The following is a 15,861-nucleotide window of genomic DNA, read 5'->3' on the forward strand; positions in this document are numbered from 1 at the left end:
AGAATATGGAGAAACTGATTGGTTCCCAATCGGAAAGGGTGTGAGACGGGTGCATTTTATCACCCTATTTGAATCTGTACCTCTATGGGCCCTAGGGCAGCCTCTTCACTCCTTTACGGGTTTTCAAGCAGTTGCACTAAATCACCATGCTGCTGGGTGTTAGAACAAATTAAACCAGAACTGTCACTAGAAGCTAAAATGATGAACCTGAGGTTATCATACTTTGGACACAGCATGAGAAGACATGATTCACTAGAGAAGACAATAATGCTGGGGAACACAGAAGGGAGTAGAAAAAGAGGAAGGCCAAACAAGAGATGGATTGATTTCATAAAGGAAGCCACAGACCTGAACTTACAAGATCTGAAGAGGGTGGTTCATGACAGATGCTGTTGGAGGTCACTGATTCATAGGGTCACCATAAATCGTAATCGACTTGAAGGCACATAACAACAACAGTCTCAGCATGATTTCATCTTGGGCCTCTAGAGGCAATGCACAAAAGGAGTCCAACATTTTTTCTTCATTAAGAAATTCTTTCTCCTCAAAGAGGGGTTGCCTTGCTGCATGAACCCAAGCATCTTCGCGCCTGTCATGCTTACAAGTGTGCAGGACTTCATTATTGTTAGATGTTTCAGTAAAAGTATTAAAATCAATTAGATTTTTGGGTTGACTGGTCTCTGCAACTGAGGTGGTTTCTGAGCTTATTTTACAGTATGTAACCAGAGTCTGGGGGGAAGCTAGGTTCTCAAAAAATCTTGAAATTGAGATACTGCTCTCAGTGAAGGCATCTCTAGAAGCAAGCACAACACTGACTATTTATTTATTTTATTTATTTATTATATTTATATACCGCCCCATAGCCGATGCTCTCTGGGCGGTTTACAGTAACTAAAAACATTAAAAACAAATATACAAATTTAAAACACATCTTTTAAAAAACAATTTAAAATTTTAAAACAATTTAAAAACACATTCTAAAATGCCTGGGAGAAGAGGAAAGTCTTGACCTGGCGCTGAAAAGATAACAGTGATGGTGCCAGGAGCACCTCATCAGGGAGATCATTCCATAATTTGGGGGCCACCACTGAGAAGGCCCTCTCCCTTGTTGCCACCCTCTGAGCTTCCCTCGGAGTAGGGCCTTAGATGTTGAGTGCAGCAGCGTCACTAGCCAGGTGTGGGGAGTGCAGACCGCACCAGGGTGACACCATGAGAGGGGGGTGTCACCCAGAGTAGGGTTGCCACATTGCCCGGTTAGCTGGGTTTTACCTGGATTCTTTGCATGCCACCCAGTGCCCGTTTAGCCCCTTAGCTAGCTCGGATTCTCAGCTTTAATTTTTTAAAAAACTAAGTTTCTAGGTGGTCCGGTTCTCAAGATATACATAAAAACGTCAGCCCACCCGTTAAATCTTTTTTTAAACTACTGTATAGCACTTCGTAGCTTTAACCCCGCCCGTTCAGGATTGCAGCCAATCAGTGAAGCGTCTGGTTGACCTGTGGCAGTGTCTAGTAAACCTCATTGCAAGGCCAGAAAATGGTGGTTTCCCCGTTTATCTGAAAATCTCATAAATTGGGTAAGTATATACATTTCAGTTTTTTCCCCTCTTGTGTGTAGAAGTCAGATCCTGGGCAGTGTTTTGAAAACCTTCCCAATAGTTGCTTTTGTGGGGGTAAAAGCATTGCTAATCCCGTATGTCCAGAGTAAATCCCATTGAATTCAATAGGATTTACTTTTGAGTAGACAAGGTTATGAATGTGCTGAAAATCAATGGGATTTTAGAGTGAATGTAAAAAAGAATTGTGTTTGTGTTCTCTTCCCCCCTCCAGTCCTATTTTAAAGCAAGTAGGCAGGGTTTTTATTCTGTAGGAAACTAATACTGATTTTTTTAAAACTAATACTGATTTTTCTGCAATGACCAACTGGTTTGACAATAAACTATTATATGGGCTGTATGTATTTATACATCTGCAGTGTGTGTGTGTGTGTGTAGTCTTTCCAACAACCCTGTGAGGTAGGGTTGGAAACCAAGGCAGCTCACAACAAGAAATAAAGCCATTTAAAATCCAATAACCATAAAAACAAGTATAAACAGTTGTAAAACAGCGTAAAGTGGCATGATTCAGAATTTTGGGTTCTGTGAATGAAGTTGCTTATCACCTGAGGTTGCAGTTCTGTCCGTTTGAGTAAGTTCCACTGAATACGCTGGAACTTGCTTCTGAATAAATAAATCTAGGATTGCACTATAAATATCTTTACAGTTTGTGTAAATAATAAATATATTTGATAGTCATGCTTATATACATATTTCTTCATTTATCATATTTTTGGTTTTTGGTTAGGAATCCTGACTGGTTGTGAGATGCTTAGTTTTCTGCCTTACTCATAGGAATCTTGTTGTGGTTGGTATGGTATTACATTTAGGAAAGTGTTACTGCCTTTTGTGTTGTTTTTTCCTATTTGCATTTCACTTATCTTTAACCTCACTCCATTACAGCCATAGAAGCAACAGCAGCATATGCAAGATAATTAACTCCCATTAGTGATAAGAGCAAGAACTTATAATTATTATTTCAATTAAAACAAGAGGCTTATCAGTACTTTGAAGAGGACCAGATATTTATTTTCTTTCTGAGCCCAGGACTGGGTCTTTCATGATGCCCGGTGGTGGTGTGGGGAGCAGGAGAGTAGTCCATAAGACAGACATCCTGGCATTGGTAATCTAATTAGCAAGGTATGTGTGGGGTTGTTGCACACTTCCAGGCCCAGTTTCATTTTGAGTATGGAGGTGGAACCTGTGTAGATGTGGTTGATCAAAGGGAGAAGAAATTTTGAGTTAACCAAACCTCTGCTTTTATAAAACCTAAGAAACATACATATACTTTGAATGTCTGAGTGCCTGCACCAGTGGAATACTGGAGGAACTTGTAAAACTTGCTGCAACAGTATTTAGAACTGAGCATGCGGCGTGAAAGACTCCTTTTCCTAACATTTTGGCTTGTTTTTCTCCACCCACCACATCTCTGAAATATATCGTATATGTAATGGTTAACCGTACTGCTGCCCTGACTTACTTTATGTTTGTTGCTATTTTGTGTTTTTATTATGTTTTTATATTGATTGTGCATTTTTATTGTTTTTATTATATTTGTAAGCTGTCCTGAGCTCTGTTTTTAACAGCAGAAGGGCAGGATATAAATCCTCTTAATCAATCAATCAACATTCCATAGTGTTGGAAACTAGAGTCTAGGCATTTAAGGCTGAAAATGTTAAGTTTTTTTAAAAAAAAGATTTCTCACATCTTTCCCCAGTTTTTGGTGGTAATTCCTAGGCACAAAAACAAAACAACTGGACAATCCAAATATTAATATGATATGCAAATAATTTGCATAATATGCAAATTAGCCTGCTGGATTTGTGGAACTGGAATATGGCAACCCTAACCCAGAGCCACCCTAGGCACCCTAGGTCTGGTACGGGAGGAGGTCATGGGGGTGGCACCATGAGTTACCGCAGCGGGTGATACCAACCCTAGTGACGCCACTGGTTGAGCGTAGTGTACAGGTGGGTTCTTATCGGGAGAGGCATTCCATCAGGTATTCGGTTCTCTAAAGGTAGCCACTGCCAGTGCAAGGGTGCTCCACATGTACTATATCAGCTAAATAAAATAGGCCCTGGAGAACCATCTCCATGATTTCCAAAAGATGGGATTTACGTTCATGCTGAGTTAATAATCCATTAGGTTTGGGGTAGTTGTTTAAAACTAACTTTTGATGATTCAGCACTAAATTCCAATTTTTGCCAGTTTGGGCCTGCTTTTGAAATAGATTTCTTGTCAACAGGATATGTGTCCAAGGATCTTGTATATCAGTCTTCCACACCTGGTCCTGAGATTGCATTGGTAAAGTGTGCTGTGTGGAGGAGCCAGATTTAGTTTCAAAAAGAAACTCATTGTTGACCTCCACAAATTCCTTACTCTAACTCTCTCCTTGATATTTTGCTCAACTTTCTATTTAGGACTTTTCCTGGTGGTTTTTTTCCCAACTTTTTGCTTAGGGCTTTTCTCTAATAATTTAAAAAGTTTTTCCATTTTCCATTTAATCCATTTTCTTATAGTGTGTTGACTTTGTATTTTTTAAATATTTTTGCTCTTTTTAGAGTTATTTAACCCTTCTTTGAAATACTGGGCCTTTTCATTATAGACATCCTCCTGCATGCTTTTCTGTTCAGCACAGTTTGCCTATTTGTCTGAAGCTTGGAGTTACACGTATCGCACAAATCCTTTTTCAAGCTTTCCCCTCCAGTCTTCATTCTTTTATGTGTTACCACCAGAGTTGTTAAAAGACTGTTGCTCACAGATAAAAAGGATTTTATATGTTCAATCTGTTTCATCAGCAAATAAATCCAACCCTCAATTGTAAAACAATCACCTTGTGGTGACTCACTTTGAGTTGAGGGATCATTTTGATTTATCTTTTCCTCATTGATGGCCAGCTCCTCAAATTGCTTAAGCATTAGATCATTTAATTGGTCATTTGACTGACTGTACTTTGCAAATGACTGAATTAACCCTGTGGGTATCTTGTGCTCAGCAAAAGCCAGCTCAGCTGCTAAGCTTGTGCAGGTTAAGGTTTCATTATGATCTTGAGTACAGGCATACCCCACTTAACGTCGCTTCACTTAACATCGCCTCGCTATAACGTACATGCGCCATATGCCTGTATTTCTCCAGAAACGCAGCGCAGCAGCAGAGGCTTTAGAGCGTGGGGGTGGAAATAGACGCAATCGCGCCACTGCAAATCAGCTGGGAGGCGCGATTGTGGTCAGCTGGGAGGCATGGCAGCGCAGCAGCAGAGGCTTTAGCGCTGGGCTTTGAGGCTCCGCATGAAGGAGAGGTAAAAAAAGTTTTAAAAGGTAGTGATTCACTTTAAGGACATGTTCGGTTTACATACTCGCTCTGGTCCCATTGAGTACATTAATGCGAGGTATTACTGTATTTCCTTTACAGTCTAGAGTCCAATCTGAGATGGAACTTGTGGTATGCAAGGACTTATGATCAAATTCTTTTATAAATTCTCTGTTCGTGAAAAGTTGAGTGATTTTGTCTGCTTTTTAAGTTTGTTTAAAGGAATGTACCCTTCAAGGTGGACGTGTAGCCTGTTATGGTCAGCACCATATATTTTAATGCAATTTCTGACACTGGCTTCTGAAGGTAAAAGTTTGAGATATTTAAACTATTTAAACTGTTTTCAACAGTACAAATGCATCCGCTCCAATTTACACTGTTCACTGCTCACTGCTGCTTGCAGCTGGAACTGCACCTTCTCTCTTCTTCTCCTCAAATCATGTTTACAAAAATATAAAAAAAGATACTTCCTTGTTTTCTCTTGTCAAGCTAGTGGAGCTAGCAGAGCTCGTTCCTGCAGCACAGCAGTGAGTATAGATAACAAAAGTAAAAATATAAAAGGCTGCTGTATACCGGATATAATCATGTTAAGCTCTGGCGAAGTTAAAATAACTGAAGTAAAAGTTAAAAATTTAAAAAAATTAAAAGTTTAAAAATTAAGTTTTAAAAAAGATAAAAGAAAAAGAAATAAAAGAAAAAACATACATACATGCTCTCATAATCAGCCTCTTTTCCAACTAACTACATCGAAGCTGTATGTCTGAATCTGAACAAATTATGATTGATTTTAAGTATGCTTTATAGAAACTTGTTTTATGACAAAGACTTTTCCTCCTAAACCACAGTAAGATTAATTACGGTCTAAGGTTTGGACTTAACACTAAAGTGTGATTAATCCTTCTGATGTTCTCCTTGTGGTGGTGCCAGAGAAGGGAGCGCACCAGCCTGAAGATACAAGTATTTAAGTCCTTCACAAGGTAACTATTTCTAAAGAATTTTCAGGTCACCTTTTCTGCTGTACTCATTTCAGTAGGCCCAGCCCAAGTTTCTAAAAGGCAGGAGAAAAGATGACATTTAAGAATCACAGTGACAACTTCTCAAAGCACTGATAAAAACTTAAAGGCTGTTCAGAGAAGGCACTGAAATGGAAAAGGGAGGAGGGAGCTCATAGAGAGGTGCAGCCTACATAGTCCCCAAAAGTCTTGAATCCTACAGATTAATTAAAAATGAAATTTACATAACAGATTAATGATTTCATTGATTAAACCACACTATTCAAGTAAATGAAAACTTTTAGTCAATTAAAATTTCTCCCAGTGTAGCTGACACAACCGGGCATGATAAACCATCATTATATTTACATCTAGTTCCTTCAGAGAATTTCAAAGACCACCATTTTGAAGAAGTACCGACTGGTATCTTAGGAAAATGTCACCTCAGTGGACACTGAATGTGAAAAGCTTACCAAGGCATAATGTATTTGAAAGAACCTATTAACGGCTTTGGTTGCAACACTAAACTACCAACAATGGATGTTTGAAAGAAAGAAGTTGATCACCTGGAGGTAGGTGTAGTTTGTAAAGGAGTTTTAGCTTCTCAGTCAAATCACCATGATACATTCCACCTGTTAGGAATAGGGAGGAAGAGAAAAGACACTTGGCATTAAGAGGCACTGCCAACTTTTTTTCTGGCAGTATTTTTATGCCTGACTGATATGCAGAAGTTTAGTAGGTGAAGCCTTCCCATATCTACAATTAATTTCTTCATGTCACCACAAAGTTTGTTTATGTTTTCCCTTCCAACAGCCTTGTGAAGCAGGTCACTATTCTAATGTGAGAGATGGGGAACTGAAGTTCAGAGGTATTGACTTGCCCAGGGTCACACAGTGAATCCATGGCAAACATAAAATTTGAACCAGGCTTTACAACCAAACTACACTGGTTCAAGTTTCTATCTATAGATCTTCCACAAGCAATTAGAAGTCATAAGCAGTTTTATCTACTAATTCAGACCATGAGAATTACCATTTGTTTTTTGTTCTACATCACAGTAGTATTAATAATAAGAAAACATTTCAACCACAAACATCTTGTGAGGATGTCATTTAAACCTGCACTGTATCACTCTCTCATCATTGACCAGCAGATAGGAGAAGAGGGAGGAGGCAAGAATTTCTGATTCAGCATTAAACTGAATCTTGTAGAAAAGTCACTTACTCATCCCTGTTGCAAACTCCTTGAAGTTAATGAGTGAATCTTTGTTCCCATCCAAGAGTCGGAACATTCTTTCTGCTAGCACTGGTGTGTGGAGGCCACAAGACCAAGGAGTAAGAGATGCAAACAACTCCTTGAACTGTTCCATGTTAATACGATATTGCTCCAAGTAGGGTAGGCTCTGGTCTCGGTGGGCAGACACAGTGTGATCTCCCCAGTAACAGCTCATCAGGTGTTTTGCCTGATGAGGCAATGGGAAGGGGTTACTAGGTTAGGCAATAATTACATTTTCAAACCTTCAGTCTTGAAGCTCAACCCAAACTCATAGGAGGTGGGGGGAAAACTGAGCTGAATGCCACTTAGCTGTGTCTGGTATTTATTTTTTATATTTTTCAGGCTTGGGAATAACTTCTGATCAACTGTGCAACATGGAGGAAAGACACAGCATCTAAAGGTTAATGACAACAGTAACGCAGATAGCTAATGTGGCACCTGCCAGATGTTGGACTACAGCTGCCATCATCCCAGACCACTGGCAATGCAGGCACCATTTCGGAGTTCAACCGCATTTGTAGGGGACCACAGTGGCTGCCCCCGCAATAAAGAATACTACTGAAACAGGCAAGGCCAGACCCCTTCTTGTGAATACACAAGATCAAGGGTTCTTGCTTTCTCCCCTTACCCATATTTATTCAGAGTTCTTATGGCCCACAACTTGGGGTGCACATTCAGGTAGAAATATAAACATAATGAAAGGTTTGGGAATAAATAGCATTTTCTTTGGCAGCTCTGCAACCCTTGAAACTTCCAACTGAAGCTTACATTAGAACTATGTCACTTAATGCTTTTGGCAAGTAGATAATCAAAAATATTAGCTACAATATTATTTGTAACTTATACTCTGCTGTGCCAAGCTTAGTGAATACATTCAGTTCACTGGTGATCTGAAAGACCTTGGTTGAAACTACTGTAACCTTTAGCTGCAGAACTTAATTCTAGTTGGCCATATAAATTTCAGCAACAGCACAGCTCCAATTCTGCAGTCCTAAGGATGCTAACTAGGGAGTAAGTCCCACTGAAATCAGTGGGAGTTATCTGAGTAAACATGCTTAGGATTAACAACAAGTTGCTTAATAAAATTCACTAGGAAGTACTATAGAGGAAGTCCCACTGAAATTTACTTATAAGCAAACATGCTTAGGATTACACTGTAAATTGATAAATAAAATTTTATGCAGGGTTCCTACCTTAAATACTACATAAAGGTCTTCTAATTCTTGCATAGAAAAGCCAATGTCACCTGATACAGCTCGGACCTACAGAAAAAAAAAATTCAATTATTTTAGTTTGTGAACCTGGAAAAGTTAAATTGAAAGACACCAGGAAGGTACATTTCACAAAGCATAACAAAATGCCTTTCAAAACCTGGGGACATAACCAGAGAATGGAAGGAACATAATGATTTTGAGCAGAATACTAAAGTCTGCATTTGGGAGCTACTGATCTCCCAGACCGGAAGATGCAAAAACCCTCAAAGACAGCTAGAGAAGAATAACTCTACTCCCTTGAACTCAGAGGGTAAACAGAGCAAAAAAATTAATAAAAAACGTTAAATACATTTCCTGCTCTCACACTGTAACTGGAAGTGGGAACAGGAAATGTGTCAAAAGCTTCTTCCTTTCAGCTTTTATCTGTATCTACTTGATCTGCTCATTGTCAAATATCTACAAGGGCATTAGAGAAATTTGCTGTAGACATCTGATGCTATCTGGAGGGAATGAACACCACAATAGCACAAGCAACAGAAAAAGGCAACAGCAAGATGTGAAAGCTACTCTTCCCTTGAGATTCTCAGATCTCACAGCTCTGAAGATGAGAAAGGTCAGTATCTCCTGTTGCCACACCCTTGGTGGAGGAAAAGTGAAGAGCTCATGAGAAGGGCTTTGTGGCAAAGTCTACCAAAGTTTTCTCATAGTAAAAATTATAACTTTTTCAGCCCAACCTGTCATGTCAGCAGAGAAATATATGGCAATTTCTCATACTCGGCAAATGCATCCCAAAATTGTTACAATTCCTTAATCCAAATTAACACAAAACAACTCTCTGTGGAGGAACTTTAAGCAGAGTCCTTCAGTACATGCCAATCAGTTGCTTACCTGATTCACTTAGTTTTAGCTCACGCTATTCCCAAAGGTAAGATTAGAAAAAGATGATCAAAATACCTAAATATCTTTAAAACAAAATCTGATGCCACATACCACACTTCTCTTAGCTGTGTCCTCCAAAGAATGGATCACCTTCAATCTCTGCTTAAAACGCATCTGCTCAATGTCATCTGCTTTCAAATGGCCAAATCTCTGTTGTCAGAAAAGTAGATCAGATTCATCTTTAGAGCCACAGGGGAATACCATGCATTTGATGAAACTTTTGAAGATAATTTACTAAGCAATGATTTCACTAGGGAAAAGCAAATCTCTCTCTAAAGTGATGGTGGCCAACTATAGCCCTCCAGCTATGTTGGAAAGCCACAAACACAAACAATTACAGGAGAGGAATGGGGGAGATTCATTAGCAGCAGCAGCAGCAGCAGCAAGTCACCTTCTGAACACTGAGAGGTTTTGCTTGTATAGCATTAACATGCATGTAAATTTGAAGAAGACAGGACTCAGAATTAATAAGAAACTTTCAGGGGGAGGATTTAAAAAAGAAATACAAGACCAGTAAATATTTAAATAAATAAATAGGAATAAAAAAATCAAACAGCTCTTGACCTCATAGGCTGTTTTTATAAGTTCAAAGATATCAATTTCCTCTGGTGGCTCATCCCCACTTGTCAATAAGGCATGGAGGTGGGGAATACGTGGGAAAACATTCTGTCGATTAACTACATTGTCCAGGTACCTACAGGAAAAGCAAAAGCACAAACAGGACCTGGGATTAATGCATAATTAGAAGATTAGGGTCAGGACAGTTAATGTCATTCTGAATAGTTTACACACTTCTACCTAGCCTGCATAATTCCACTGATGGTCAATTCTCATTAGCACAAGCAAGTTTATGGTTCATCTATTCTACAAGCCTTTTGATTTAGTTTTCAAAATTAGATGCCTATATGTAACAAGAAACCAACTGGATATACTATAATGATGAAACTCCAAATCTCCATTCGCTGACAGGAAACAATATTTTGTTTATGTATATGTCATATTTAACTACATCTTTTTATTTTTCAGGAGAAAAACTCAAGGCAATACACAAAACTAGTATAAAATACAAATTATCAAAGAGACAAATGCAAGTCCTCACAACTTCTCTTATTTCTTCTGCAAATGTTTTCTGCTCTGGAAGACTACTAGGCACCAGAGTCAGAGGCAGCATACTTCTGAATACCACCTTCTGGAAACCACAGGAGGGGAGAGTACTGTTGTGCTCAGATCCTGCTTGTGGGCTTTCCTTGGGCACCTGGTAGGCCACTGTGAGAACAGGATGCTGGACTGCATGGGCCACTGGCCTGATGCAGAAAGGCTCTTCCTAAGTCCTTGAGGAGAGGAGCTTGGTGGCAGCTGGTCCTGGCAAGCCAATGGAAAGGATCTCATTGTCTCAACCCTCTCCGTCTTCTAGCTGCAGAGTTGCTGATCACTGGTTTAAATTGAGAGGGAAAGGCCTGGAAAGCATTTGATCCCTGTAGCCCAATACAAGTAACCTCACTAATTCTTCTTTTCTCTTGGAACATGGCTGGTTGCTAGTGGGATCTACTCCTAGACTACTGGGTGGACTGGGTAGCAGCTGATTTCAGCAGAACTGAATTGCGAATTCAAGCAATCCCTTCTTTCAAGATGATCAAATTCAGCATTGTAAACGTTCACCTCTGACTCCTGCTGCCCACTTGCTCATGACTGAAGAGATTTCACTAGTCTCTTTCATGGAAACCAGATTTCCTAGTCCCATTTCAATTACATAGACAGAAAATGGAGCTGGGCAATAGCAATTCAGAATGTCACAAATTATCTATTTTGGCTGAAGGGATTCTACAGTTACTATGAATTGTTCTGGGCTTTACTTTACCTACGGTGATATATTTCACAACACACTGAAGCACAGTGACTGGTTTTGAGCAGATTGCTTTTCATTATTATCCTTGTAATATAAATAGTCCCCACCTAATAAGAAACTAATCCTGAGGAGCAAGAAACACTGGCCACCAGCAGGCATAAGAAAGAAGAATTAATGGTAGCAATTACCAAACCCATTGTCATTTGCTTCATTGTTAAAGGAAAAAACAAGGCTACCTGCCCAAGACAGTCATGGCCTCGCCTTCATCACAGCAGTTTAGCAGCTTCTCCATGTTGGCATCCAGGATGGCAAGAGATACCTGCAAAATGACCTTGATGCCTTCATAAAAGAAACAGTCAACAATGACTACAGCACTTTCAAAAGGCATGACACTGAGGAAGAGAGTGAGGAACCAAGAGAGTGATATAGTGGAAATGACTCCAAGATCCTGCATCTTCTCAGATAGTTGGGGAAGACAGTCCCGGGTGAGCTCCTCAAAGATGCCCTGGTCTACCAATGCACCTGAACGGGTGACAGAGAGAGAAAGAGGGCCAGGGTTATCTGTATCATGGAACTGGCCATATAACAAAGACTCATGTACAGATTGTTGTGTAAATTTGTATAAATGTTAGCAGAGAACATCAACAGTCTGAAATGCATGTGTGCCAGTGTGTGCGTTTGCCTAAGAAAGCAGGCTTTTACCCTACATTGACATCACTGAGACTTAAGACTTAGTAAAATAAGAAAAGCTACTTTATTTATAGAAATACATAGTAGATAGAAAGGTATACCTAGTTCTAACTAACTAAGTTGGAGGCACAACACCCAGGCTTGGGAGTTGCCTCATGGCTTAAGAGAGAGAGAGAAGAGACAAAGGTGTCTCCTCTCTCTTGGACAGTCAAAGAAGAGAAGAGAGGAAAGGGCAGAAGGAGGAGGGGCAGATAAGCTTCCCTAAGACATATCAGTCTAACAACGGAAGGAAGTCAGCAAAGCATCACAGGTAAAGGTAATCAAGCCTATCCATCTGGAGGACCCTAACTCTATCTCCCTTCTGGAACATAAACAAAAGAACAAAACAGGAGTTGCTCTTGCCCCACTTCCAACACAGACAAAGAGCTGTGATGAAAGCTAGTCCAAAACAAACTTGAGGAAACAACTGGTTTTTTTTAGGGTGAAATCACATGCACATTCACCACTTAATCTGCAAGTGAACATTGTGAGCAGCAAGACACTGAAAATTATTGTGTTTGAGAAAATGATTAAATGAAATATGAAAGCCCTACAAAGCAGTTTTGGAGGGTGCACAGGAGCTGCGGGGAGGGGGGAGAGAGGATGGGGAAGCTTCATTGCACGATGGGAACTCTATTGCATGCAACCCTCTGACTGCAGTGCTTAGGCTGCAATGGCTCTTTTATTCATGGGGAATCATCACCTGATGTAGCAAACACTAAGTAATGTGTATGAATGTGTGAGGTATCCCTTATATATGCCAATTTGCTTCTGTAAGGGGTAAGTGCACTACTATTTAGACTGAATAGTAAATGTCTTTATTTAGTCTTTGGATCTTCCATGCGTTTCAGAGCAAAACACAACCTACTGTTGTATATTTACCAGTGTGTTCATACTACCCCAATTGCAGTGATCACGGGTAGAGGGAGATATAGCCATGGGGAGGTGATGAGCTACCACGGAAGATGAGGGCAAGGCTACCTACGCCTTATTCCTCACTCCCACTCCTCCCATGGATGGGTTCCTGGTTGCTCATCTGCTGTGCCCACAGGCCTGTGTGTCCTATTGTTTAACGCCATATTAGCACACAAGAAGACCACACTCATCCATGATTTGATCATGGATGAGGGTGCCAATTTGGTGTGTATTACCGAGTTCTGGGTGAGTGAATTGGGGGGAGATGATCTGACCAAGATTTGACCACCTGGATACTCAGCTTGACACCAGTACAGGCTGCAAGGATGGGGGGGAGGAGTTCCTGTGGTTTACAGAACTTCCGTCTCTGTCACCAGGAAACCACTCTGTCTGGGAGGTGGCTGTGAAGGCCTGCACCTGGTGTCGGGCTCAGGAGACAGTAAACTAGGGTTGCTGCGGGTGTACTGTCCATCCTGCTGCTCAGCAACTTCTCTGAAGCTGGCAGTCTTGGCTGTGGTATTGGAGGAGCCCAGAATGATAGTCCTGGGTGATTTCAATGTCCATGCTAAGGCTGCCTCTAGTATTCTGTCTTGGGCCTTTGGGGGAAATGGCCTTGCAGTCCACATCAGCAAGCCCGGAGCGAAGAGATATGCTATCAAGGTCACATTTCATATCCAGCCATACCAGGGGAGTGACGACAACACAGTGCACAACAACGTGGAATACATCCTGGGCAAGTGGGTGCTCCATGACCAAGAAGTCCAAATGCCAAGTCAACTTCACCCACTTTGGAATGTGGCAACAAACTCTTGCTGGAGGGTCAAAAGGATAGGACAGACCCTTGTGAGGCTTGCATAGAACAAAAAGGACATTTTTTCTTAATAATGTTATTTGTTATTTAGTTTAATTTTTGTAAAGTGTATTGCTTTTATTCATGTATTTTTAGACTTGTATTTATTATTCTTTGTAAGCCGCCTTGAGGGCCTTTGGCCAAAAGGCGGGGTATAAATAAATTTAATAATAATAATAATAATAATGACAATCATGGGATTGTCTCAAGTTGTCACCAGTCTGAAACATAGGGCAGGGCACACCCTTGACTTGGTTTTTGCTCCAGATGGAGGAAGGGGTGGTCTGAAGATGTCCCCCCATTGTCGTAGTCAGACCACTTCCTGGTGAAGTTTACTTACAGGTCCAGTCCTCCCCTGCAGGGGTGGTGGACAGATTAAGATGGTTCAACCCTGTTGAAGCTCTTGTCATGCTGAGAAACAACAAGACATATCAGGATCTTAACATGGTTGCCCCTGAGTGCCCTCTCTGGCATTGTAGAGCCCAGTTTGCACCTTGGTACACTAGTGAACTCAGACTAGAGGACAGCTAGAGCACATGTGGTGAAAGACGTGCTATGATGATGATTGAGCATGAGTAAAACATCAAAACTGTGCCTACTGTGTGGCGGTGAGAGCAGCAAAAAAGGCCCACCTCTCTGCCTCCACAAGATGGCTCTGCAATAACTAATCCTAGCTTCTAAGTTTAACTGGAAGACTTACCAACCACTCTGGTGTTATAATAATCAGGCAGCATCCTCTCACACAGGGCCACAAGTAGCCAGAAAGCTTCTTCTTCGTTACAGTACAGAAGCAGTACTGACGTCACAATGTTCATGGCCTGAGAGGAAGTAGGTACACAAAGAGAACAATAATCCATACTAGGTAAGAACTGTGTTCAGGGCCGTAATCATTTACAATGTTTTAGTTTGTCAGAACCTCAAGACATAAATAATAACTTGATGAAAAGATTTTAGAACCACATCCTTGGCTTCATGTAGATAGTATTTGTGTTTTTAATAGAAATGAGGCAACTGCCCATAACATTCGGGAGGTGGGGTCAAGCAGGAGGGGAAGATGCCTTACCCTTTCCTGTTCTCTTCCCCCCCCTTTCCTAAAAATCACCAGAGATTGTAGAGAAGGGGGACATTCCAAAAGACTGGGCATTTCATTAGGATAGAGCCATCTTCCTTCCCTGGCTGTACTCAACCTAGAGTGCTTAGAGCCAAGCAATGTTCTCCACTGGGTCAATGTATTCCTACTGGCAGCATCAGCGCTGATTAGGAATCTAAATTCCAATGCGAAATGTAGCTCAGGTGAGATGTGTAGTGCCAAACTGCAAGCTAATCTATGATCACTGCTCTCTTACCTGGCAGTAGCCAATTGTGGGGTTCCGAAAAGCATATGCTGTCAGTACCCTTCGAAGTGCAGCAATCCCCAGCTCATTCTGGAAGGCAGGGTGCTCTGGCATTGAACGGTGCAGGTCTCGTTCAATTTCCTCTGTGGCAAGGCTATACTTTCCCACTGACTGTTCCACCAAGTCTGCGTAGTACCCAGGGTGAGTAGCCATCTCATTCCAGGCTCCTGCAGTGATATACACTAAAGCTAAGCTTTCTTGTCCATGACATTCAGGGTGTGCTTGAAAGCCCCTGTACATGCTGGATGCTTTCCTGCCAACTCTCAGTTTCAATTCCTTGTGACTATATTAGACCACGGAATAAATGCATGACATAATTTTGTAATAAGCATAATATATTTAGATATGCATTTTAACTTGTGTCAATTAACCTTCATTCCATGTATGTGAGATTTCCATTAAAAACGTCTCAGAGAAGAAAACAACATGGGCTACCACTGGTTTAGGACAAATGCAGGGATGGGGAACTTATGACTCTACAGATGTTGTTGGACTCCATCTCCCATCGCTCCAGCCAGCATGGCCAATGTTGTCAGCAATGATGGGAACTATAGTCCAGCAACATCTGAAGGGCCACAGGTTCCCCATCCCTGGACTAAGGCATCCTACAGTTGGAAGAACTTATAGATGATCCTTAGGTTACTTCCAGTTTCAGGCTTATGTACACTCACTAACTAGACCAGAATTAATTTCTCAAACCAACAATCTCTCCCAGTCACACCAACAGACAGACAGAGCTCACTAAATATAATACAAAAAACACTAGCAGTAAAGATTTTAAATCACAGGCCAGAAGCAAGAGC

General features: G+C 40.9%; 1 protein-coding gene across 3 annotated transcripts in view; it reads right to left on the reverse strand.

Moving 5' to 3' along the window:
* TBC1D9B (TBC1 domain family member 9B) overlaps positions 1-15,861 on the reverse strand; it is a 55,837-nt gene that overhangs the window by 18,882 nt on the left and 21,094 nt on the right. For all 3 annotated transcript variants that reach the window (XM_061617330.1, XM_061617333.1, XM_061617332.1), the window contains exons 10-17: positions 15,011-15,225; positions 14,365-14,482; positions 11,407-11,692; positions 9,889-10,018; positions 9,376-9,474; positions 8,365-8,433; positions 7,121-7,358; positions 6,463-6,528 (exon numbers count right to left, since the gene is read on the reverse strand). In XM_061617330.1, coding sequence (XP_061473314.1) covers positions 6,463-6,528; positions 7,121-7,358; positions 8,365-8,433; positions 9,376-9,474; positions 9,889-10,018; positions 11,407-11,692; positions 14,365-14,482; positions 15,011-15,225 — 1,221 coding nt within the window. The remainder of the gene's footprint in view (positions 1-6,462; positions 6,529-7,120; positions 7,359-8,364; positions 8,434-9,375; positions 9,475-9,888; positions 10,019-11,406; positions 11,693-14,364; positions 14,483-15,010; positions 15,226-15,861) is intronic.

The sequence above is a fragment of the Rhineura floridana genome, chromosome 3, assembly GCF_030035675.1.
Source record: "Rhineura floridana isolate rRhiFlo1 chromosome 3, rRhiFlo1.hap2, whole genome shotgun sequence".
NCBI lineage: Eukaryota > Metazoa > Chordata > Lepidosauria > Squamata > Rhineuridae > Rhineura > Rhineura floridana.